Raw genomic sequence first — 24,900 nt, 5'->3', positions numbered from 1 at the left:
TGTGAGGAATATTTAGTTAGCTGTTAAACAGCCCTCACCACAGCAACTTATAATAGGATTAATGGGTGATTTTGAGAAGAATTAAAGAGGGAGGGTGAGGTGACAGAAATTTTTCCAGCTAGTCTTAAAGCATGGCTTCTACTCCATTTCCAACCACATATTCGTTGGCATAGCTTTCACCACTAGTATTTGGAACTCATATATCTGTGATGACTGTCATTGCACATTATTCTCGATAATGTTTATATGAAATGAAAATTTTCTTAGTTTTTTCAGGATTAAAAAAATAATTTCACAAATTATCCTACTTGTTGTGTCTCTTGAGCAATATCAACATCTGACACAATATTCACATTATGTATATAGAGAGATACATGGAATTGGAAATATATAATCCCTATTTAAAGCAATGCATATAAATGCAGACTTCTTAATCATTGGACAAATTTTGGCATTATCAAAAAGTAAATACTTCTTGGGTTATTGTAGTCCGGCATGTGTTCATAATTCCAGTATAAACCTGCACCATGTGCTCTTGTCAGTACGTATTTTTCCTGCTTTGGTTTTGATTCAAATGTCTTCGTTTTGAGCCTAATTTAGCCAAATGTATCACTGTAGCTGCAATAGCTTGGCATGAGAATAGAAGAAAGTGGGTAGGAAATCAATCTCGACAATCAAAAACAGTGGCAAAGGATCCAATCATAAGGTGGTATAATTTACATTCACTTCTATTGTACAATGATGTTCTTCTTTAAAAAGAAAAGTAGAAAAAGAATTGTTAGTATTTGCAGTAATGTTACTCCTCCTCATTGGTACAACCCAATAACCGTGACCTTAACCCATCTTGAAGAGATTGGCCTCATCACAATTGTTATTCTTTTTTTAGTAGTTGCAAACTTAATAAGTAAATTTATGTTTCAGTAGAGTTGTTTTTTCTATCTTAGTTTCTCTATTTAAGGTTGTTGCCTCTATCATGCAGACTTTCTGTTTCCATTGGCACCTAAAAAAAAAGTTGTAACAATTAGTTGGAAGGTAGAAAAAGAGAAACAACAGTTTTTGCAGAGTGAAACCTGATCAAAGAAATTTATTTTTGGTACTCGTGATTATTCTGCGAAAATTCATCCTCATGCAATTACTCTGCTGGATGAATAACAGGCTTTATCACAAGATAAAACCATTACATCTACAGGCCTCATGAGTTAGACCTGTTAATGTATTTCTTAGTTATGTTGGAAATATGGTATGTACTATTTTGAATTATTGTTTAATTTTTTCTCCTCTTAGGTGTTTTTCAAGTTCTGAATTTGAGAAGTATAAACTTGAATTAATTGCTATAGGAAAAATAATGAATTCATGAATAATGGTAATATTAGTAAGAGGATGGATTTGGTGTAATAGTAAAACTACTTTGCTTGTGGCTTGAAAGTTATGGGTTCGCGCCATGGAAATAGCCTCTCGCAAAAAGCAGGGGGAAAGCTGCGTATATCAACCCTCCTTAGAGCCCACAAATGTGGGATGCTCCATGCACTAGGTTGCCTTCTAATGGTATATAAGTAAAGTTGAGTATAACTTCACTTCCAAAATATTTCTAGGCAAAAATAAAGAAAGGAAAAAAAAAAAAAAAAAGGAGCGGGAATAAGAATCAGAGCCTGGCATCTTTCTATGCCTGGATTCCCTACTCTGAATAACGGAAGGAAAAATGACTTCCAGTCCTACTAATCTCCCTTCTGGGACCTTAAAAGATCTTGAAAGGTATTTTGATATTTTGAATATTTAATGTCATGTTTTAACTGATGGATCAAATGGTAAGAGAACCACTTAAGAAGATCGAAGAGGACTTGTGATCAGCTGAGATTCTGATGAACAGATATGTGAATTGGTTTTGAGTGTGGACTGTTTTCTGATAAGGGTGGATAGTATTAGGAATCAACTCTAATACCAGTTTTTGGGCATCAGCTCTGATACCACTCGTTGGGCCCTTTCAACCGATTAAGAGAAAATTAACGCAGCTGAATAATAAATATTGTGACACAGATATTTACGTGGTTCACCCTCAACTGTTTAAGGCTACGTCCATAGGAGAAACCCCGAATAATTCTTCCACTATTAAAACAATAGTAGGTACATAAAGAGAGTAATAAAAAAATAGTGGCACACAAAGTGTTTCCCAAAACACCCCAAAATAATTCTCACTATTTTTCTCTCCCAGTTTTAGGAAACTCATCCTAAAACTATAACACTCTCGCTTGCTACATTTTCTCTTTCTTTCTGGTGTGTGTATTTTGAGAGTTGCAATTGCCTCTATTTATAGAGAATGAAGGACGCGTTATTAACGCGTCCACCGTTTTCTTTTTCAAAGAAAGCATGTTGCAACGCGTGTACAGTATAACACGTTTTCTCCTTTTTTTTTTTTTCTTTCATTCAAAGCGTGTAGGTCCCACATGTCGGAGGGACCCACAACAGATAAAGACATAAAGCTTCAGCAAGTGCAAGAAATAATATATCTTGCCTTTTTAGTATTTTGACCAAATTAAAATTCTATCTTTATTAATTGCAGCGTTAGTTAACAACTCTAGAGTAAAGGAATTGAAGCTTGGATTACTTTAGATGATGAAAGAATGGCCTTATTGGAATGTGATTCTGAGTTTTTAGCTTTTGCTTCTCGAAGTCCAAGGATTTCAAATCTCTGAGTTCATTTCTATATATATGTGTGGAATTAATATTTAAGTATGTATTTTGCTTTAATTAGTCTAATTTAATATTACTATTATTACTTCATTGGTAATTAAAGCTAATCAATACTGTGTATGTAACAATAGTACTATGCTATATATGGTACTTAGTACCTGATTTCCTTTTGCATTAAGGAATAAAATCTTAAGCATTAATTGCCCCTTTTCTTTTTTTTTTTTTTTTTTTTTCTAAAGGAGGTTTCTTTTCTATCATACGCTCGGCAGTAACCCGCACTTACAGTTGTATAATATTTATGTTTTTAATATCAAATGTAAATATAAAATAATATATTGAGTAGAATGTAAAACTTCATTTTTTAAAAAGAAGTGACGAGAAATATTATTAGAAATTGAAGTAGAATTATAGAATGATTTAAGCACTTGATTTTTGTTTTTATAAAGAAATTAACATTGAGAGTATATAATTTGAGAAACATATTAGAACTTAATATTAAATTTATTATTGCATAAAATAGATTTGGATTATCTTTTATGCACACACTTCAATGCTTGCAAAAATAAATACAATAAAACTAAAATTAACAAAATATAAAATGATAATGAAATTCTTCAATGCTTGCAAAAATAAATAGAATAAAACTGAAATTAACAAAATATAAAATGATAATGAAATTGAAAAAAATAAAACTAATCAAACAAAACAAACAAAGCGATAAAAAACTACAGTATTCTTCTTTTAACTGACAATTAAAAAACCAAATTAAATTTTTGAACAAATTAGAAATAAATTTCAAAATTTTAGAAAAAAAAAAAAAGAAAAACAGAATTATGAATAAGACTACTCATCATCTTATTTTCTTGTTTCTAAATTGTGTGAGATCAATATTGAAAATTGAACTGCTAAGAGATGAAAATTTTACCATCTCTTTAAAGGAATTCTTTTATATATATTTTTGGGCTATGATAAAATAACAATCTAAAAAAAAGAACCACAATCAACTCATCCTCTGATGGAAAGCGAATTTTAGTATCTTAATTTCAATTTATTCAAATGAAAAAAAAAAAGAGAAATTTGGTGAAATTCAATTAGGGAGATGAAAGATTTGAAAACAAAATATAGATGTATTCAAGTATTTTAATATCAATTTCAAATTGTATTGATGATCATTAAATTTAGAAAATTAAATTTTAAACATTTAAGGAAGTTAAGAAGGTTAAAAATTATAATAATGATTATTAAATTTAAAAAATTAAATATCAAACATCTAAATAAGGTAGAATGGTCAACATTAATTAATTAAAAGGAAATAAGAAAATTGCAAGTAAAGATACTAAAAGGAAATAATTAAATTTTAAAAGTTTAAAAGGCAAAATTTTCTCATGCAAGAAAAAAATATAATGCTAAAAATTTAGAGAATTTGCTTTTCAAATGCTGCACCACTTCATCAATCAAAAAAATTCTATGATACTCCTATATATATATGCGTTTTATAATGACATTTTTTTTAAGAAAACATAATTCATTAATTAATATTGAGATCATATATCAAAAGCCAATAGAATTTGCTGATTTTTTAATAAATTAAAAGAATTGTATATGTTGTTTGGATAATAATACTAAAAATACAAGAGATAATATTATATCATTTCGCTTAAAAATGATATCGATAAAAGATAAATCTTCATAATAACAACTAGTTTTTAAATTGATTTGGATGACAAAATAATAACTTCTTTAACTCATATATTCCCGATTTGTTTTTCCAAGAACTTGCAACATATGATCTATACAAATAATGAGTTTCCATCATTATGCATCAACAGAAGAACAAGTCACACTATTAGCCATCACTTGACCATTATACTTAGGACCTATCAGTTTTTGAAATATTTATTCATTTATCACTGATAAATCAGTGTTAGCAATTGCACTATTTTCAGCTTTTAGTATCAGAGCTTTCTCCTATAAAAAATTAAATAAAGTTATTACAATAAAATTCTGTTTGTTTCCGTAAAAATAACTTACAGGAAAATATGAAAAATATGTTTTGAAAAACACATTATTTTTCAACGTTTGGCCTTACCTAAAATATTTTTAGAAAATATTTTTCAACATTTGATATGATATTAAAAATTTTAATTTTCCATTATATAAATAATGCATTTACATCTGTTATATTATTCACAAGCAATCTATATTAAAGATAAATTTAATAATTAGATTTTCTATTTAAAATGTATTCTCATAGTATAAATACTATAATGATGATTAATTTAGTCTAATAGTGTGATTTAATTTTTTTTTTTTGATTAAATTATTTAACAGTATAATGTATATCATGTTAAGATAATTTAACAATATATAAGTATTATAATTACTTTAAAATATATTGCTAAAATATATATTTTAAGATGTATGAGCTTTAATATATTTTAAAAAATATATTGTCAAAATAATTCAATGATTATTTTGCAATACTCATGTTGCAAAAAGTATCATGTAAAATACATTTTAAATGGTACGGACCTATCAATAAATTATTTTAAACATTTCTTCAAAAAAAAAAAAAGCTACTTGGCATATTTGACACTTTCAAAGAGACTGCAAGCCCATAATTATACCTCTTCATGAGGTGAAGTATTTCTTTGGTGGATCAAAGAGACTAGTTTTGAATTATGAAATAAGTTAGGAAAATGTTTTCCCATGTAGACAAGGGTATATCATGTTCCTTAATTGCTAACTTATTAACAATGAAAAAATATAAAAAATATTTTCCTATAATTTATTTTACAAAAATAAACAGAGCTTAAGATAAACAATATTATGTATTTATTTTCTTTAGCTATTGCCTTACAAATAATAAATATTTAAAGTTTCTCCTTTAAATTCATTAAAAAAACCACATAAATATTAAAAGTTTTTATTTATCAATACATGGTTATTTTATGCTTTTCTTTTTTTTTTTCTTATACAATTTTAGTAATATTTTTTTTTTTTTAGAATTGGAAAACTGTACGTCATAATAATACATGCATTAGGTAGAATCAGCTGCCAACTATTAATCCAATTTAATATTTAATGTATTCTTTTTTTTTTTTGAGAAAATATTTAATGTACTTCATAATAATACATGAATTGGAAAACTTATACCAACCAAAACTACTTTCATTCAATTTTCTTACACCTCTGCTCTTTCAGCATTCCCAATAAAGTTCGAGAAAAGGGCAGTTAAGTAGATGTCTTTATTTCATTTACTGAATTGAAATTTCCCTATATGAATAAGTGGACTACATAGTTTGTTTAACTTTTAAAGATTTTTTTTTTTTTTTTTTTGAGAAAACTGAAAAAAAATGATTGAACAATGTTATTAAATGAAGCTTGTGATTTTTTTAAAGCATTTTCTTTGTAACGTTATTTTATTATGAGTTTTGCTAAATGATGTAAGTTATGTTTGTCACCATCCGTGCATATTTGCTAAATTTCTATTTATTTAAATATTAAAATAACTATAAAGGTGAAAAAGACGTGAAATACTTGTTGTTCGATAAGTTATATTGATTCGCAGAATTAATGTTATTATATTTGCATAAAAACCCACACTAAATTATTAATTATAAAAACAATTTAATTATTCAAACATTTTTTTTTTAATGAAACCATTATTTAATCTGAAATATTCTTACCAAAAATAGTTAACATCATTTATTCTATTGCTACTATTTAATTTACTGACTGTTATTATATATCATATATATTTATATCAAAACTACCAAATAAACTGTGTGTGTTAAAAAACCATTTAATATTTTAAATAATTTTTTTTTTTGTATTGAGACAATTACTCTATTGATGGATTATTCACAAAATAAAAAATATTATTTATTCTTTTACATACTTTTCACTATTTATTACGAAATGGATAGTTCTTTGTCTTGCACTCAAACCCTCTGTTAGCATTGTAGTTTTAGTATGACATTATCTCTCCATAAAAAATACAAACGTTAAATTTGTAAATGGTTTCATTTTTGCATCAGTTTAAGAAATAGGTTTTGAAAAAATATTATTTATAGTCATCGTAACCACAATACCAAGAAATATAATGTCAAATAATATCATATAACAACAAAATAAATAATAGTTGTATTAAAGAAATTTCCATTCATAATAAATAAAAGTTTAGTTTATATATTAAATAAAAATTTTAAGAAATGAAAAAAAAATTAATAATTTTCTTTATAGAATTGCACTGGCGGTGGTAAGCTGTAGCCTGGAGGGTTCTTCTGATGGGTTTCATATAAATGGTGATTATTGTTGAGTATTAACTGTACATCAGACAACTACTTGAAAGAAGCACCGCAACAAACCAACATGAAGGAGCTTTTAAGTTGAGCATGCAAGTACTAACAAATTTAAAAATAATAAATGAAAAACCCTATCATTTTTTTTAAACTATCGGAATCCGGACTCTATTATCAAGGACCCCCTAATCCGACTTGAGGTTTAGTCACAATTAAAGCTCTTTATCCCCTTTGTAGGTGTGTTTAGTGGGATCGAATCCGAGAGCTCTTTCTATATGTTCAGCCTGCGTTGTCAACTCACAATCCGTAGGTAAAAACCTTATCATATTTGATAGCACATACACAAAAACAAAAACAAAAAAAATTAATTGAAAAAAATAGGTTGTTCATATATATTAACTTAATACATTTGTATGAGTTAAGAAGTTTAGGTTAATAGAAAAGACAATCTCTATTATTATTTTTAAATTATGTTTTTAATTGATAATAAATAATATTTAAAAATTAATTTCTTGATACATGAATGTTTTTTTAAATTAGAATATAATTATAACTTACATTCTATTTTGATAAAAAAATGTTGCAGTTTCTAAAAGTTTATCAGTCAAATAAATTGATAGTAGCTTTGTTTTAGATTTTATAATTATTTCAAAATTTATATTAAAATCAAACAATAATAATAACTTTTTTTTTTTGAAAGGGAGATAAAATCCGATTCATTCATCAAACTTAAATCGAAAACAACTAGAATTTTAATGTTTGAGGCTAGCTCAAACCAAACATGGAAACCAACATATGAATAGGCTTCGTGAGCTAAACTATGAGCGACTCTATTTGATAATCTCTTAACCCAGGTAACAACAACAACAATAATAATAATTAGGCAATGCCGTAATTTTAAATCAAACCATAATAATAATAATTATATTCTAATTTAAAAAAAAAAAAAAAAGAGTTCATGTATCAATGCCTTAATTTTATTTTATCCATTCAAGCTCTAAACTAATCAATGTTTACAATCAAGTTGATTTCGCATTAGCTTATTTCTTTATTAAACAATATAGCTTGTTTCTTGATTGAGGTAAAATTATTAAATTATTCTTAATAACAATAAAGAGTTTTAGAAAAAAATGAAAAAAATTTATGTCTCTCCAAATTCAATATAATATTTGATTAATGCATTGATAGAAACTCATACCAACCAAAATTACTTCTCATTCAATTTATTTGCACACCTCTCTCAGCCCATTCCAATAAAGTTGAACTCTAGGAAAGTGGTTGACATTATTTTATTAAAAATATCATATATACATAAGTGAGATATATTTTTTTTGTTTATTTTAAATTATAATATTTTGGGAAAAGTGAGTTCTGTATATAGATCTATATAATGAGATAATATCGCGTAATAATATATAACGTGAGTTTTGACCGGTGGTCATCCCTCTTCTTTTTGTTTATTTTTTAACAAATAATCTTCAGATCTGTTTACAGATCTGATTTATTTTCGTCCAAATATTGAGATTTATTATTGTCCATATCTTAGGATTTTATCTCAGATCTAGTTCTGAGTTATTGTTATCACCATTATAGTAATTTTATCTAGCGTCTTTTGTTATTTGGATAGTTATGCAGAAAGAAGTATAAGATCTCATCTCCGATAGAAGAAGAAATTTGAAGTTAATCATATCGGACTTGTAGAAAAACCATAAAATCAAACAATGGCCATGAATAATCACCAAGTGGAGTAAACAATTGCCTATGCCACAAATATTATCTTTTGTCAACTTAATTAGAATTTCAAATCAAGATTGCGTTTTTTTATATTTTATATAATAGGTTTATTATTAGACTTTCTGTATAAAAATATAAAAACATGATAATCTGTATTTCACATATGTATACAGTTTCCTTTTAATGAATTTTCTAATTTAATTTATTCTCAAAAAAAAAAAAAAAATGTAGGCAACTGCTTCCCTGATCCTATATACATACTACAACTCATATAAGGGCACTACAAGTTTTCTCCAAGATACTGCAAATCTAGTAGCTAAGAGAGATGGAAGTTCTAATAATTTCAAGAGAGTTGATAAAGCCATCTTCCCCAACAGTTCAACACAAAAGACCCTATAAACTCACCCTTTTAGACCAACTTACTCCTACAACATATTTTCCACTGATTTTGTTCTACCCCATGAATAATGTATCTACTACTCTTCAAACCTTAACCCACTTAAAAGAATCTCTATCTCAAACCCTAAATCTGTACTACCCTTTTTCTGGAAGACCAACTTGTGATAACCTCTATATCAATCGTTTCAACGAAGGAGTTCCATTCTTTGAAGCTAAAGTGAATTGTTCCATGTCTGAGTTTCTCAAGCTCCGTCAAACGGAGTTATTAAACAGTTTTCTTCCGTGCAACCCCTTTACCAAGGAAGTATCCATAGAAATACCCATAATAGCCTTCCAAGTAAGCATTTTCACTTGCGGTGGAATAACATTGGGTTGCAGCATGTCACATAAGCTAATAGATGCCGCAGCAGGTTCTGCTTTCATGTCTTCTTGGACTTCTTTACATCGTCGGGATTTTAACGGCGTTATAGCGCCATATCTCGATGAACCATCACTATTTTTTCCTTCAAGAATTCCATCTCCTCAAGACCATTTATCTCTAATGGAGAGTTTATGGTTCACCGAAGCTAATTACATCACAAAAAGATTTTCTTTTAATCCTAAAGCCATGGCTACTCTAAAAGCTATGGCAAAAGGCGACAGAAAAAATAATGTAGCTCAACCAACCCGAATTGAGACGCTTTCATGTTTCATTTGGAAATATTGTATGCAAGCATCATCAATGGTGGAATCAAGAAGAGGAAGTGACTCTAGAACATCGATTTTAGTTGAAGCAGTAGATCTACGGAAGAAAACAAAGCCACCAATGAATAATGGGTCCATTGGAAACTTATTTTGGTGGGCAGTAGCAGTTGCAGATCCTAATGATAAAAAAAATACAGAGTTACATGAACTCGCAAGTTTATTAAGTGAATCTATTGGGCTATATAAAACTGAGTATACACATAGTTTACAAGGCGATAATGGGTATGAGACTATGTCAGAGTACTGTGAGCAATTAAGTGAGTTGTTTACTTCTGAAAAACCTGATATTTTTGCCTTTACAAGCTGGTGTAATATGTCATTTACAAAGCCCGATTTCGGGTGGGGAGAGCCTTATTGGGTTGGCGTTATGGGAAAAGCAGGAGCTGCATTTAGAAACTTGACTGTTTTTGTTGATGCAAAGGATGGTAAAGGGATTGAAGCCTGGATTACTTTAGATGATGAAAGAATGGAGATTCTTCAACGTAATCCTGAGTTCTTGGCGTTTGCTTCTCCGAATCCAAGGATATCTAGTCTGTGATCTTTATGTCAGGTATGAATGTATATGTGCTAATATTTTCTAACTATTTATTTTATGTAGTTTCATTTGTTTCTTGGATATATATGTTAGTTTGTACCTATTCATAAAACTGTTAAACTTTAAACTACGCCGTTTTGACGAAACTATGAAGGCTTTTTTTTTTTTTTTTTTTTTTATATATATTTATAAAGAAATGGCAACGAATTAGAATTTCTGAATAGAATAATTGTCTTGAATTCTAATTGAAATTTCTGATACTTTTATTTTCTCTATTCAGATTCTGTCATATAAATTAAGAAGAATGAAGTAAATTCACTGGCCAAACAAGCAGTATTGCACGTGACTGTTGCTTTTTTGAAGCCTTTTATGTATTGGGTGACACTAATTTCTTTGTCTTAAAGTTGTTTTAGCTAGCTTTTGGTTTGTTTTATTTTGTTTAAGCTCAACGTACTGTTCTGCAATTGCTAGTTAATGTGGTTTTTTTTAGCTCTTTGATTTACTTTTTCTTTCAAACTCTGCCTGCCTTTTGTTTTCCTTTCTGCATTTTGCCAATGCAAATTATAAATATTAATTAAATTATTTTGAAATGTAGGTTAATAAAATAAGGACAAAGGAAATGAGCTGCTCTGGGCTTATGTGAAAAGAAATAAAAAATTTAAAAAAAAGAAAAGCAATTAGATCCTTCATTGGAATTCAAGTTTCTTTTTAATTCAGGGAAATATTGTCAGACGCTCATCTTTTATGTCTGTTATACCTAATATCTATTTGGTCCATTTATTACATTTTCAAATAATAAGTCAATCTAAATTTGGGCGGTTTAAGGAGATAGAAATTAAATATGGGTAAAAAATATCCCCAAATAGCTCCACCTCGTTCTTCTCTGCGTTTTGAATTTTAGTTTCTTGTTTCTTTTTTTCCTTTTTTTTTTCTCTATCGAATTTTTTTTTCGTTTGCCTAAAAATTAGTCTCTTTATCAATTGTCAGTTAGAGAATGAAAAATCCGGTGAAGAAGGTGTGGCTTAAAAATCAATTTTTAACTTATTGCTTGTTTGGTTGTTAAGAAAAAGAAAGAAAGGGTAAGAAATTCTTGATTGAGAGAGTGTAAAGAGAGAAAATGGTGGAGAGTGTCAATCTCCTTTTAGAATTAAACAAAAAAAAAAAAAGATAACAATTCCCATTTAACTACACACTCTCCTCTTCTTTATTTTTTTGTTTAAAAGAAAATGAAAAGGCAAATCTCGGTCATCACTCTCTTGTTCCTGTCATCGCGAAGATCCTCAACGTTCCTTTTTTATATTACCAACTATCATATCCTTAACCTTCTTTCTATTTGCTTTCATCTTAACCTTCTTTTTATTTTATTTTTTTTTATCTTCGTTTCTTCTATATTTTTTATTTTATTCTTGTTTTTGATTTGCTTATTGTGTGGACCAGAGTAAATTGGATAAGATTTGTAATAATCGGATCTATGGTCTGTATACAAAACTCTTGATTGAGATTTAGAAAGAGGGATGATGGTGGCAATGTCAGCAGCAATCCAGCAACGTTGCCGGCAAGACACAGTTATCCCTGTTGGATATAAGAGTAGTGATAAACTCCAAGATTGATTAATAATTTATAACACCAAGAATAATAACGGGAAAGACAACCAAAATAATACTAACACAAAACACCAAATATAATTGTATTAATAAGAAGCAAACATTCACAAAGCTTAAGGAAAAGATTACTTACTTGGTTTTTGCTTGGTGCTTGCTTGGTTGGTTACAAATGAGAGGAGGGGTGGTATTTATTGACATTTCTACCTCCTCAATGTACGGCTAAGATTTGTTTACAAAAATGGACGGTCTAGATTACAAGGAACATTCTAGAGTTAGGCAAGATATTTTCATTACATCTCATGTGTGGAGAATTGTGGAGTATTCTAGAATGTGGGCTTGGACCTCCAACTTTGGGCTTGAGGTTTTGGGTTTTAAGCTTGCTAAGTATTTATCTTATTGTAGTAACCCATTTTAGTGGTTATCTTTTCTAAATTAATCGGTGATATTTTAATACTCTCCCTCAACGATTAATTTCTCTTTCTTCATCATTCCCAACTGTTGGCGAAAATCTTCATATTTATTTGCGTTTAAACTCTTTGTAAAGATATCGGCTGGTTGATCCTCCGTCTTGATATATTTCATTTTAATCTCTCCTTGTAGAACCTTCTCTCTGATAAAGTGATAGTGAACCTCCACATGTTTTGTTCTCGCATGAAACACCGGATTCTCAGCCATTTGTATAACCGAACGATTATCACAATTTAACAGAATTGGATAGTCGATGGGTTGATGCAGATTGTTCATAAGCTGTGACAACCAAACACTTTCTTGAGCTGCTGTTGCTGCTGCTGCCCGATACTCAGCTTCTATTGTGGAAAGTGACAAAGTAGGTTGTCTCTTGCTGCACCAAGAGATTACTCTTGAACCAAGACTAAATGCATAGCCTGTTATCGAGCGCCGAGTGTCGTGATCTCCTGCATAATCAGCTTCGCAATATCCTTCCAACTTGATAATTTCACCTCTCTTGTAAAAGATCCCATAATCAATTGTACTTTTGACATATCTCAATATTCTTCGAACTGCTTCCAAGTGAGGTTTCTTAGGCTTCTGCATAAATCGACTGACTACTCCAACTGCAAAGGAAATGTCCGGTCGTGTCATAGTGAGATAGATTAGGCTTCCCACTAGTTGTCCATACATAGTAGCATCTTCGAGATCATTCCCTTCATGAGCACACAGCTTGACATTAGCATGCATTGGACTAGATATTGGCTTGCATTCCATCATTCCAAACCTCTTCAGTAGATCTCTTGCATACTTCTGTTGTCCGAGGTACAAACCTTCCTTGGCTTCTTCTATCTCCAATCCAAGGAAGTGCCTGAGCTTTCCTAGCTCTTTCATCTTGAAACGAGTAGCCAAATTCTCTCGGATGAGTTGAATCTCTTCACTGTTGTCGCCAGTGACTATTATATCATCAACGTATACTAGCACTATAGCTAGTCTTCCTTCCCGATCTTTCACAAACAAATTGGAGTCTGCTTGTGTCATAACATATCCATTCTTGATAAGGAATTCTGCAATCTTACCATACCAAGCCCTCGGTGCTTGTTTTAGTCCATAAAGAGCTTTCCTTAGCTAGCACACATAGTTAGGATTCTCACGACTTCTGAACCCTGGTGGTTGCTCCATGTAGATTTCATGATCAACTTCACCATGTAAGAATGCGTTCTTCACATCCATCTGCCACAAAGGCCATGACTTACTAACTGCTAAAGCTAGTAATACACGCACAGTAGTGATCTTGGCAACTGGACTAAATGTCTCATCATAGTCCAAGCCATATTGCTGAGAAAATCCACGAGCAACCAGTCTTGCTTTGTATCGCTCAATTGATCCATCTGGGCGAGTTTTGATTTTGTAGACCCATTTGCAAGAGATGGGTTTCACATCTCTTGGTTTTGGCACTAATTCCCATGTTTGATTTTCCTCCAAAGCAGCAATTTCTTCTTCCATCGCAGTAGTCCACTCCATCTTCTTTGATGCTTCTTCATAAGTTGTTGGCTCCTTTATTTCTGCTATAGCAGCATTTGCATATTTTGGATTAGGCCTTCTTTCTCGACTTGATCGCCGAAGTGGAGGATAATCTGGATATTGTTCTTCTTGACTTGGCTGCTGTTGTTCGTATGCACCTATCTTCCATGGGCTCTTCGATTTCTCTTGAACTCTAGATGGCTCGCCTTGACCTTTCTCTGGGATGAACTCTCCCTCTCCTATCTTCTTTTCAACTTTTTCTTGAATTTCTTTTGAGTCTGGTAGCAGAGTTGCTTCAGATGACCACCAAGATGATGTCTCATCAAAGACCACGTTTCGCGAAATATGGCACTTGTTAGTTGTAGGATCACAACATCTCCAGCCTTTTCTTTGCTCATCATAACCAACGAATATGCAGCGAAGTGCCTTTTTGTCAAACTTGCTTCGAAGTTCATCCGGAACAAAGACATAACACACGCATCCAAAAACGCGGAAAATGACTTACAGTTGGTTTAATGTTCCACAATTTCTGGAATGGGGATGTAAACTCCAGTCTTGCTTGAGGTAGTCTGTTGGTGACGTACACAACTGTCTTCATGCACTCTGCCCAAAATCTAGCTGGCACATTCTTCGCATGGAGCAAACTCCTTCAAATCTCCACTAGGTGTCGATTCTTTCTCTCAGCAACTCCATTCTGCTGCGGTGTTCTTGGACATGTGAATTGCCTTCGAATGCCTTGCTCTTGGCAATATTTAGTGAATTCGTCAGACGTGTACTCTCCACCATTGTCGGTGCGAAGGCATCTAATTTTATTTCCGACTTCTTTTTCAACTTTCTCCTTGAAAGCTTTGAATTTTTCAAAAGCTTCCGACTTCTCTATCATGAAATCAACCCAAACATATCTCGTGTAGTCATCGATGAAAGTAATCATGTACCTCATATTACTGTTTATAGGTTGCTTGATCCGTCCAAGAACATCTGAATGTATTAACTCCAATGGCACCTTGGCTCTATGTTTTGACTCTTCAAAGGGAAGTTGGTGAGCTTTTCCATATTGGCATCCAGCACATATAGTGTCTTCTCGACATTCCAAATGAGGAAGACCTTTAAGCATGGACTTCTTCATCATCACCTTAAGCTTATGATAACTAACATGTCCCAGACGAGCGTGCCACAAGTCAGCTGTCTCACTCTTCCTTGTTCTGTCAACATAGGCTTCTTGTGCTGACATGACGTAGATTGATTCTACTCGCTGTCCTTCTATGACTAAATCTCCGATTAATTTAAGGTTACGATAGGCCTTCACATTATCAGGACCGAACACCACATAATTACCTGCACTTGCTATTTGCGATACAGAGAGCAAGTTTTTCTTCATACTTGGCACATGGTAAACCATCTGTAACTCCATTTTCTCCTTACTGTAGGGAGAAACAATGGTTATCTTTCTAATGTGAGCTATTGGCAATCTCGTGTTATTTGCTGTGACTACAACACGACCTCCATCATAATCGGATACATCCGATAATTTCTCCTTGTTTCCTGTCATGTGATTAGAACTTCCAGAATCAACTATCCAATCATCATCATAGTTGATTCTATCACTTACAGATATTAATGATAACTCTTGCTCGGGTCCTTTCATCATCATCTCTATTGGCTTCTGTGGTGAATATTCTTCCTCCTGAACAAAGAAATTGTGAATATCCCATTCCTCTTCACTTTGTTGCTTGTTCTGGGTTGATGCTGAGTTCCTTCTACTCGTCTGCTTTGACATTCTCGGGCGAAATGTCCTCTTTTGTTGCACTTATAGCAACGATCACTTTCTCGCCAGTCGTCTTTCCTTTGTCCTGGCCTTGCTCTCCCTTGCTGTGATGGTCTCCACTTTTGCTTTCTCCATCCTTGTTGATTGCTCCTTTCTTTTCCACCATCTACTCTCGCAACGTTTCGAAATCCCCTCTTTTTAGCAAAGAGAGCTTTCTCATCATCCTTCAAAGCTACTTTAGATATTTTTTCATCTAAAGTCTCTTCATTGGACAAGATATTCTCTAACTCGTCTAAGGTTGGTTGTGTAGCCCAACCACGAGTAGCAATCACAAGACCCTTAAATTCAGGTCTTAGACCATGGATGATGATCCTCCTCATCCTTGTCTCGTTGATCTCATTATTTGGATCTAATTTCGAAATCTCCTCACATAAAGATTTTACTTTAGAAAAGTATTGACTTACAGTGAGGTTCTGTTGCGAGATGGAGAACAACTCGTTTTCGAGCCGTTGCAATTTTGCTTCGTTCTTCTTGGCGAAAGCAGACTTGAGAATGTGCCATGCTTCCTTTGGTGTTTTAGCCGACTTGATCCGTTGCATCTGCTCATCTTCTACTACAACTGTCAGCACATACATCGCCTTCCCGCATTTTGTCTCCCACTCTTTCAGAGCTTTCGCATCCCGAACTGGTGGTGTAGTATTATCTCCTCCGACAATATCCCATAAGTCTTTACCTATGAGATAATATCTCGTACGGGTACTCCAGTTTCTGTAATTGTTGCTATTTAGCTTCTCGATGCTATTAGCAACTCCAGAAAAATCCGCCATAAGAAACGGGTGTTCCTGACACTAATCAATGCACAACGGTCCTTGACCAATCAAGATCACAATCCTTGCTTGTGAATCTTGCTTCAACAACAGTCCCCGACTGTTAATTCCACCAGAGTAACGATACTCTACACTTGTAAATGAACACCACAAATACCACGGCTACAACAACTACCACCACAACCAGGCTCTGATACCACTTGTTGGGATTAATGCTCTGATACCACTTGTTGGATATCAGCGCAACAATAAACTCCAAGATTGATTAATAATTTATAATACCAAAAGTAATAACGGGAAAGGCAAGCAAAATAATATTAACACAAAACACCAAATATAATTGTATTAATAAGAAACAAACATTCACAAAGCTTAAGGAAAGGATTACTTACTTGGCTTTTGCTTGGTGTTTGCTTGGTTTTTACAATTGAGAGGAGGGGTGGTATTTATAGGCATTTTCACCTCCTCAATGTACGGCTAAGATTTGTTTACAAAAATGGACGGTCTAGATTACAAGAAACATTCTAGAGTTAGTTAAGATATTTTTATTACATCTCATGTGTGGAGAATTATGGAGTATTCTAGAATGTGGGCTTGGACCTCCAACTTTGGGCTTAAGGCTTTCCAAGTCTTGGCTTATTATAGCAGCCCATTTTGGTGGTGACTAAATTAATCGGTGATATTTTAATAATTAAGTGAATTGTTTTCTTCAGAAAAACCTGATATTTTTGCCTTTACAAGCTGGTGTAATACGTCAGCTACAAAGGTAGATTTTGGGTGGGAAGAGCCTTATTGGGTTGGAGTTATGGGAAAAGCAGGAGCTGCATTTAGAAACTTGACTGTTTTTGTTGATGCAAAGGATGGTAAAGGGGTTGAAGCTTGGATTACTTTAGATGATGAAAGAATGGAGATTCTTCAACGTAATCCTGAGTTCTTGGCGTTTGCTTCTCCGAATCCAAGGATATCTAGTCTGTGATCTTTATTTTAGGTATGAATGTATATGTGCTAATAGTTTCTAACTATTTATTGTATGTAGTTTCATTTGTTTCTTGGATAATATATGTTAGTTTGTACATATTCATAAAATTGTTAAACTTTAAACTACGCCGTTTTGACGAAACTATGAAGCTTTTTTTTTTTTTTTTTTTGGTAAGAAATGGCAACGAATTAGAATTCCTGAATAGAATAATTGTCTTGAATTCTAATTAAAATTTCTGATACTTTTACTTTCTCTATTCAGATTCTTACATACAAATTAAGAAGAATGAAGTAAATTCACTGGCCAAACAAGCAGTATTGCATGTGACTGATGCTTTTTTGAAGCCTTTTATGTATTGGGTGACACTAATTTCTTTGTCTTCAAGTTGTTTTAGCTAGCTTTTGGTTTGTTTTATTTTGTTTAAGTTCAACGTACTGTTCTGCAATTGCTAGTTAATGTGGTTTTTTTTTAGCTCTTTGATTTGCTTTTTCTTTCAAACTCTGTCTGCCTTTTGTTTTCCTTTCTGCATTTTGCCAATGCAAATTATAAATATTAATTAAATTATTTTGCAATGTAGGTTAATAAATAAGGACAAAGGAAATGAGATGCTTCGGGCTTATGTGAAAAGAAATAAAAAATTAAAAAAAAAAAAGAAAAAGAAAAGCAATTAGATCCTTCATTGGAATACAAGTTTCCTTTTCATTCAGGGAAAATACTCTTATGTTTTGTGGAAAATAACTAATTTACTCTGGTGTTTTTCAAAATATATTGTCAGACGCTCATCTTTTATGTCTGTTACACCTGATATCTATTTCGTTCATTTTTTACTAATTCAAATAATAAGTCAATCTAAATTTGGGCAGTTTAAGGAGATAGAAATTAAATATGGGTAAAAAATATCCCAAATAGGTCCACCTCGCTCTTCTCTGCGTTTTGAATTTTAGTTTCTTATTTCTCTTATTTCTTTTTTTTTTTCTCTATCGATTTTTTTTTTGTTTGCCTAAAAATTAATCTCTTTATCAATTGTCAGTTAGAGAATGAAAAATCCGGTGAAGAAGGTGTGGCTTAAAAATCAATTTTTAACTTATTGCTTGTTTGGTTGTCAAAAAAAGAGAAAGAAAGGGTAAGAAATTCTTGATTGAGAGAGTGTAAAGAGAGAAAATGGTGGAGAGTGTCAATCTCCTTTTAGAATTAAAAAAAAAAAAAAAAGATAACAATTCCCATTTAACTACACACTCTCCTCTTCTTTATTTTTTTGTTTAAAAGAAAATGAAAAGGCAAATCTCGGTCATCACTCTCTTGTTCCTGTCATCGCGAAGATCCTCAACGTTCCTTTTTTATATTACCAACTATCATATCCGTAACCTTCTTTCTATTTGCTTTCATCTTAACCTTCTTTTTATCTTTTTTTTATCTTCGTTTCTTCTATATTTTTATTTTTTTCTTGTTTTTGATTTGCTTATTGTGTGGACGAGAGTAAATTGGATAAGATCTGTAATAATCGAATCTATGGTCTGTATACAAAACTCTTGATTGAGATTTAGAAAGAGGGATGATGGTGGCAATGGCAGCTGCAATCCAGCAACGTTGCCGGCAAGACGCAATTATCCCTTCGTTATCTTGTCTTTTAATTATGGTTATTGATATCATTTCATAACAATTTAACATTTGAAAAGTGTAAAAAATGGATAAAGGGGTAGTGGGTGTGAAGGATCTAAAACATAAGAGTATAATAGCGTATTTTAAAAAATACAAAGTAAAGTAATTATTTTTGACAAAATATAGAGATATTATTATATTTTTCTCTTTAATTTATTTAACTCTAAATTGACGTTGAGAGGTTTCTCTTTAAAAATTGACTCTTTTTAGTCATTATCCTAGTACTGTCAAAACAGGCCTAAGCTCGTAGACGGTCCGTAATTTCACGTAATTTTTTCAGATATGGACAAAGAATTAAAACGAGCTTTTTTCATCCAGCTTGTTTTTTATCAAAGCCCGCGTGGGCCAAACAGGCTCGCAGGCGCCCGCTTTAAAACAATATATATGCATATATATTACATAAATTGACTGAGAGAACTTGCTTCCCTCTTTTTTCCATGTTAGAGCTTTTTGAATGGACACAAAGTCAATAGCAATCCAAGAAAGTAGTAAAGTTGAAAAAAAAAAGAAAAAAAGAAAAAAAACAAAAGACAGATTGTCAAAACGGACATGTTTAGGCCGATCTACAGGGCCCGTGGACCAGATCGAATTTGAATAATAGAGGCTCATTTTTAATGTACTTTTTTGGCCCAATCTGTTTTTGGATCAAGTTCGTGAGGGCCGGACAGCCCGTTTTGACAATGCTAAATTATCCATCAATATTATGTTACTATTTCATTACATATAGACTATATTTATTTCAAAAAAAAAAAAAAAAAATGCATGGGATCATTCTATCAAAGATGGTTTTCTTCTATGTTACCGACTATCTATGTATATGATATCGATATGAGGTGTGTGGTAATATTTTGCTAGAGTTGCGTTTTCCTCCTAATTGTGTTCATAGTTCTGAGCTTGTTGGAATTGCTTGATATTATCTAGTCAGTTTCATTAAGTGTGGAGAGATCTTTTAGAATGGTATTAGAAAAGAATTGGAGAAGAAAAGAAAACAGATTAATGCTATTGAAAGGCTAGAGATGAAGATACATTCATCCCTTTGTTTGTTTCATTTGGAAGTGAATAGTTTCTTTCAAAAAGAGAGAGAGAGAGAGGAGATGCTTATATATGGGATAGAGCTAAGTAAGGTGAATTTGATAGGAGTTGTTAGGTTTGGGTAGTTTCAGGTGCCAAAATAATAGCTATGCCTATAATTTAGTTAATAGTTAATCTTGTAGCTTAATTAGAAGTTAATAGTTAGAAGGTTCCAATTATGTATTTGTATATAAATAACTTCATGTAAATGAAATAAATTAAGGGCTTAATTTTTAACTAATCTTAATTAGTCTTCTACATAGTATCAAAGTAGGTCTAAATCTGATTGACTGATTTCTCATCTGGACGTTTAATTTCAATATCGAAACCTGATATTCAAATAAGTGTTTAACTTTATTTCAAGTGCAAATATCAAATAAATACACTTATTTATCACTTGAGAGGAGTATTATATTACCACGCATTGGTTGAGAGGATAACAGTTTCAACTACAGTCATCCGCTCTACCAGTTGAGCTAAGGTCGGCTTTCGAGTTTATCGGTAAAAAGTTTACTAATTTGTTGTTTTAAGTGCTTATTTATTAACAATTTTTTTAAATTTTACTTATATTTATTAGGTGTAATTTCTTTTTATATTTACATTTTTTTTTTATTTTTTAATTTGACTATACAAATAACTAAAAGTTTTCATTATATCAACTATCAAGGCATAAAAACATAGAAATGGAAGTACTAATCTAATGATAATGTTTTAATATGAGATAAAATTAGCACTGATTTTATAGTAAAATTAATTTAATTATTTTTTTTTAATTTTAAGAAGGGTTTGATTGATGTGGTGCTAGAGTATAAGTTTTCACAGACCAACAAGATCGCAGATGCCTTAAAAAAAGTAGGAAAATAGAGCTAGCCGCAATTTATACATTCTACTACATATTTTTTAAAAAATAACTTGTTTCAATCATTTTATTTTATTAATTCTCGTAAAAGAAATAAAATGTTGCTATTTTAATTGAGACGGAAGGAAGGAGTACCGTTTGACTTTTTGTTTTGGATGTATTTTAAATTTTGTCAAAACTTTGAAACTTATAAATTCTTAAAATAAAAAAATTCTAATAGACCATCTCAATTCAAAACTTTGACACAGCCTTCTGGATCCAAGAAATCACCATTGTACTGCATCCTGCTCCAGATATTATACAATTCACTATTCTGATCAAATGGTGCAGATATCGCTTCAGTAACAAACCTAGCTTGTTTTTGGAAGCTAGGGCTATCTTCATAGCTCTGGTCCAAGAATGATAGTTGTAATCATTCAATGGAACTGAAACAAGAACTAACGCAGGCGTTTCATTTGGATGCAGATAAAAAGGATTAGAAGGATTTGTCAAACAATCATTTAGATTTGCAGCCATATTAACGCAATTAAGGAAAGAAAGTAAGGATGACAGGATCAAAGGTTAAGAAGAAAATGATAGAATTGACAATTGATCAAGGAGATCAAGAAAGTAGTAATCGATTGAAAAGGAAGAAAGCAAAAATTCCGAATCAATCAGTAATAAGTTGCAGAAAAAAAAAAAAAAAAAAAACAGCAAATCAGAGAAGCAATTGAATAAACCTGCGCAGCATCTGCTCTGATACCATTTCAAATTTGATTGAATTCATCTCATTGAACAAGATAATAGATACAAGAGAGGAAGATAACAGATAACAGGCACAGAGAGGAACAAAAAACAGAGGAAGGTTTCGGTTCTTAAAAAGAAGAAAGGAAGAATCACTCTCACGAAACTTGCTACACAAGATGCTCTATATAGTTACAACAAAACTTTCTCTTTTTTTCATTTTTCCGTGACAAACTTGTAACCTCTGACCGTTTTTGTTATAAGTAGTGCGACTTGACTTCGTTGGTTAATACTAGCCGTTTTAACAACGGCTTCCTTCTTCAAACCACCATCATCTTCAATCCTCTGTTACTACCTTCTTCAATCCTCTGTTAATTTATGCGTTTTTGAATGGTTTTTCTGTATAAGATTTATGTTAAATGGGTTTGTTAACATTTGCTAGTTTGAGAAAATGCAACGTTAATAAGCTGCAAAGAACTTTTTTGCCTTTTGGGTTATTGAAATGGTTGTGTGTGTTCGTTATACATATTCTTTGAATAATATTGGTGACCTTGAATTTAGATCTATATATTTTATCCAATAAGAAAAGAGAGGAAGATTTGTAGGTGACCATAATGTGTCTAATTTTAGAGTGCTAAAGAGGATTGGCAATGCGGGTTGAGCAAGGTCGAATAACCTTGTTATTGAACTCGTTTTATGAAAATTCCTTGATTTGTAGAATGAGGAATTTGCATCTGATTTTTTTTTCTTGGAAGGGAATTTGTATCTGATGTTGGAGGAATGTGAGAGATTTATTCTGTTTTCTTCTTTGGGCTGAGAAGCATTGTGAACTCTTTTTATAGGAAAGATTTCTTGTTGCCCGTTATTATTTTCTTGGAAGAGCTTCTTGAAGAAATTTTAGATTTTGGCACTTTTGATTTGTACAATTTTGAGGGGTTAATTGCTGTGGAAAAAGAAATTATCTGTTCAATTTCTCTATTTGCTTGGAGGTCATGCAAAATAAATATAGAGTTTTGTGCTTGCTTATCTTTTTCTTTTTAATTTCTACCATGAATAAATTTTACGTCAAACAAGAAATTAATTCTTACAGCTGAATGTATATTGAAAGTTGGTGTAATTGAAGGCATTGTCAATAGGATGTACAAGAAAATACACAAAAACTAAAAGCCGCTAGTTCTTGTGCATTCTTTTTGATGATTCACAACACTGCTCTAGGTGAATGAATGGACTTGAATGAACTAAGAAGAAGAGGTAAAAGTTTATGTACAGGTGATTGGATCGGAGTACTGTTAGCATTGCTTTACAGAGATGCATGGATATCATTGTCTAATAGACCCAAAGGGTTTTTAATTTTCAGTTTATACTGATGTAGAATCTGAAATATTGTAACAAAGATTGAGACATTTTAGGATTTATTCTATTGCTTTGAATTTTTAATTACTTTTCTAACATTTGGTTGAGGTAGTGCTTAATTCGATAGAGACTTTGAGTTGCAGACCTTTCATACTCTCAGTTTCAGATCTGAATTTTAAGTTATTGACAATAAATAATCGAAGTACATTGAAACTGCATGAAATGCTATATTTTCGAGAATATTTTTTTTCAGCACTATTTCTTGTGCTCAACAAACTGTGATATTTGGCAGACCAAGTTTGTTTATAGATTTCTATGACAAGAGGCTGGTGTTGGCGTGACTAAAGCTCATGAATGCATAAATAAAGGCATAGTTCAATTTTTTCAAGTCAAATTCTTCCTTATTTTTCCCATTTTGTCTCTCTTCTATTTCATTTGTTTATCAGGCCAAATATCTATTTTATGCTGAGCATTGTTCTGTCAACCTTGTTAATTTCCAAGCAGCCATATCGTTTGATGAACCTTGAGGAACACGTGTCAACAGCTACGTTGTCACTGTTTAAGGGAATGGTCATTCAGTTCAGAAATGGATGTCAATGTTGCAGGTTCTCATTCCAATGAGAAGCAATCTTTAGAGTGTCCAAAATCCACCAATATGGCGAAGAAGTCAGTAGAAAAAGAAGTGAGCATGAACACTTCTGTTTTTGTCAATCATGGTGAGTCTTAAAAAAAAAAAATCCTCGTAGTTTTGTAACTTTATTATAAACTTCAGAATCGCAAAGTGGTTCCGATGCCAAAACTTTTTTGAGTTGGTGTTATTTCTATCGCTGCAGTTTTTCATGGAAATTTTCTTGTTGTGTATGTGAAATTTTATAATTGCTGCTGTTTGGGTACATATTCTCTTAACTATTATGTAATCTCTCAAGTAGTGTCTTTGAGGATGAGAAGAATTTTAGAAAGGAAGAAAAGAACAGATTGACTGTACAAAATTGACTCGGCCAAGAGTACATGATCCTTTTCTTTTTGGTTGAGTCATGGGAAATTCATTGGTTTCCTTTGGATAAGTAATCTAGATCTTTGATAGTGTTACCATTTATCACACCTCATCATCTACAATGCAGTGTGAGGAATATTTAGTTAGCTGTTAAACAGCCCTCACCACAGCAACTTATAATAGGATTAATGGGTGATTTTGAGATGAATTAAAGAGGGAGGGTGAGGTGACAAAAATTTTTCCAGCTAGTCTTAAAGCATGGCTTCTACTCCATTTCCAACCACATATTCGTTGGCATAGCATTCACCACTAGTATTTGGAACTCATATATCTGTGATGACTGTCATTGCACATTATTCTCGATAATGTTTATATGAAATGAAAATTTTCTTAGTTTTTTCAGGATTAAAAAAATAATTTCACAAATTATCCTACTTGTTGTGTCTCTTGAGCAATATCACATCTGACACAATATTCACATTATGTATATAGAGAGATACATGGAATTGGAAATATAAATCCCTTATTTAAAGCAATGCATATAAATGCAGACTTCTTAATCATTGGACAAATTTTGGCATTATCAAAAAGTAAATACTTCTTGGGTTATTGTAGTCCGGCATGTGTTCATAATTCCAGTATAAACCTGCACCATGTGCTCTTGTCAGTACGTATTTTTCCTGCTTTGTTT

General features: G+C 31.8%; 2 protein-coding genes across 2 annotated transcripts; one reads left to right on the top strand and one right to left on the bottom strand.

The window, feature by feature from the left end:
- Window positions 1–8,999: 8,999 nt before the first annotated feature.
- LOC149495819 (akuammiline synthase 2-like) lies at window positions 9,000–10,893 on the top strand. Its single transcript, XM_089722236.1, has 2 exons — window positions 9,000–10,419; window positions 10,685–10,893. The coding sequence occupies exon 1, from the start codon at window positions 9,052–9,054 to the stop codon at window positions 10,405–10,407; it is 1,356 nt and encodes a 451-aa protein (XP_089578362.1). The 5' UTR covers window positions 9,000–9,051; the 3' UTR covers window positions 10,408–10,419; window positions 10,685–10,893.
- Window positions 10,894–15,632: 4,739 nt separating this feature from the next.
- LOC149495818 (uncharacterized) lies at window positions 15,633–16,571 on the bottom strand. The gene has a single exon (XM_089723262.1). The coding sequence runs from the start codon at window positions 16,569–16,571 to the stop codon at window positions 15,633–15,635; it is 939 nt and encodes a 312-aa protein (XP_089579388.1).
- Between the last annotated feature and the right edge of the window lie 8,329 nt (window positions 16,572–24,900).

This window comes from Jatropha curcas, chromosome 6 (assembly GCF_041381405.1).
Source record: "Jatropha curcas cultivar XTBG-Jc1 chromosome 6, XTBG_Jcur_1.0, whole genome shotgun sequence".
NCBI lineage: Eukaryota > Viridiplantae > Streptophyta > Magnoliopsida > Malpighiales > Euphorbiaceae > Jatropha > Jatropha curcas.
Note: the sequence above shows the minus strand (reverse complement) of the source record. Positions and strands in the feature narration are given on the sequence as shown.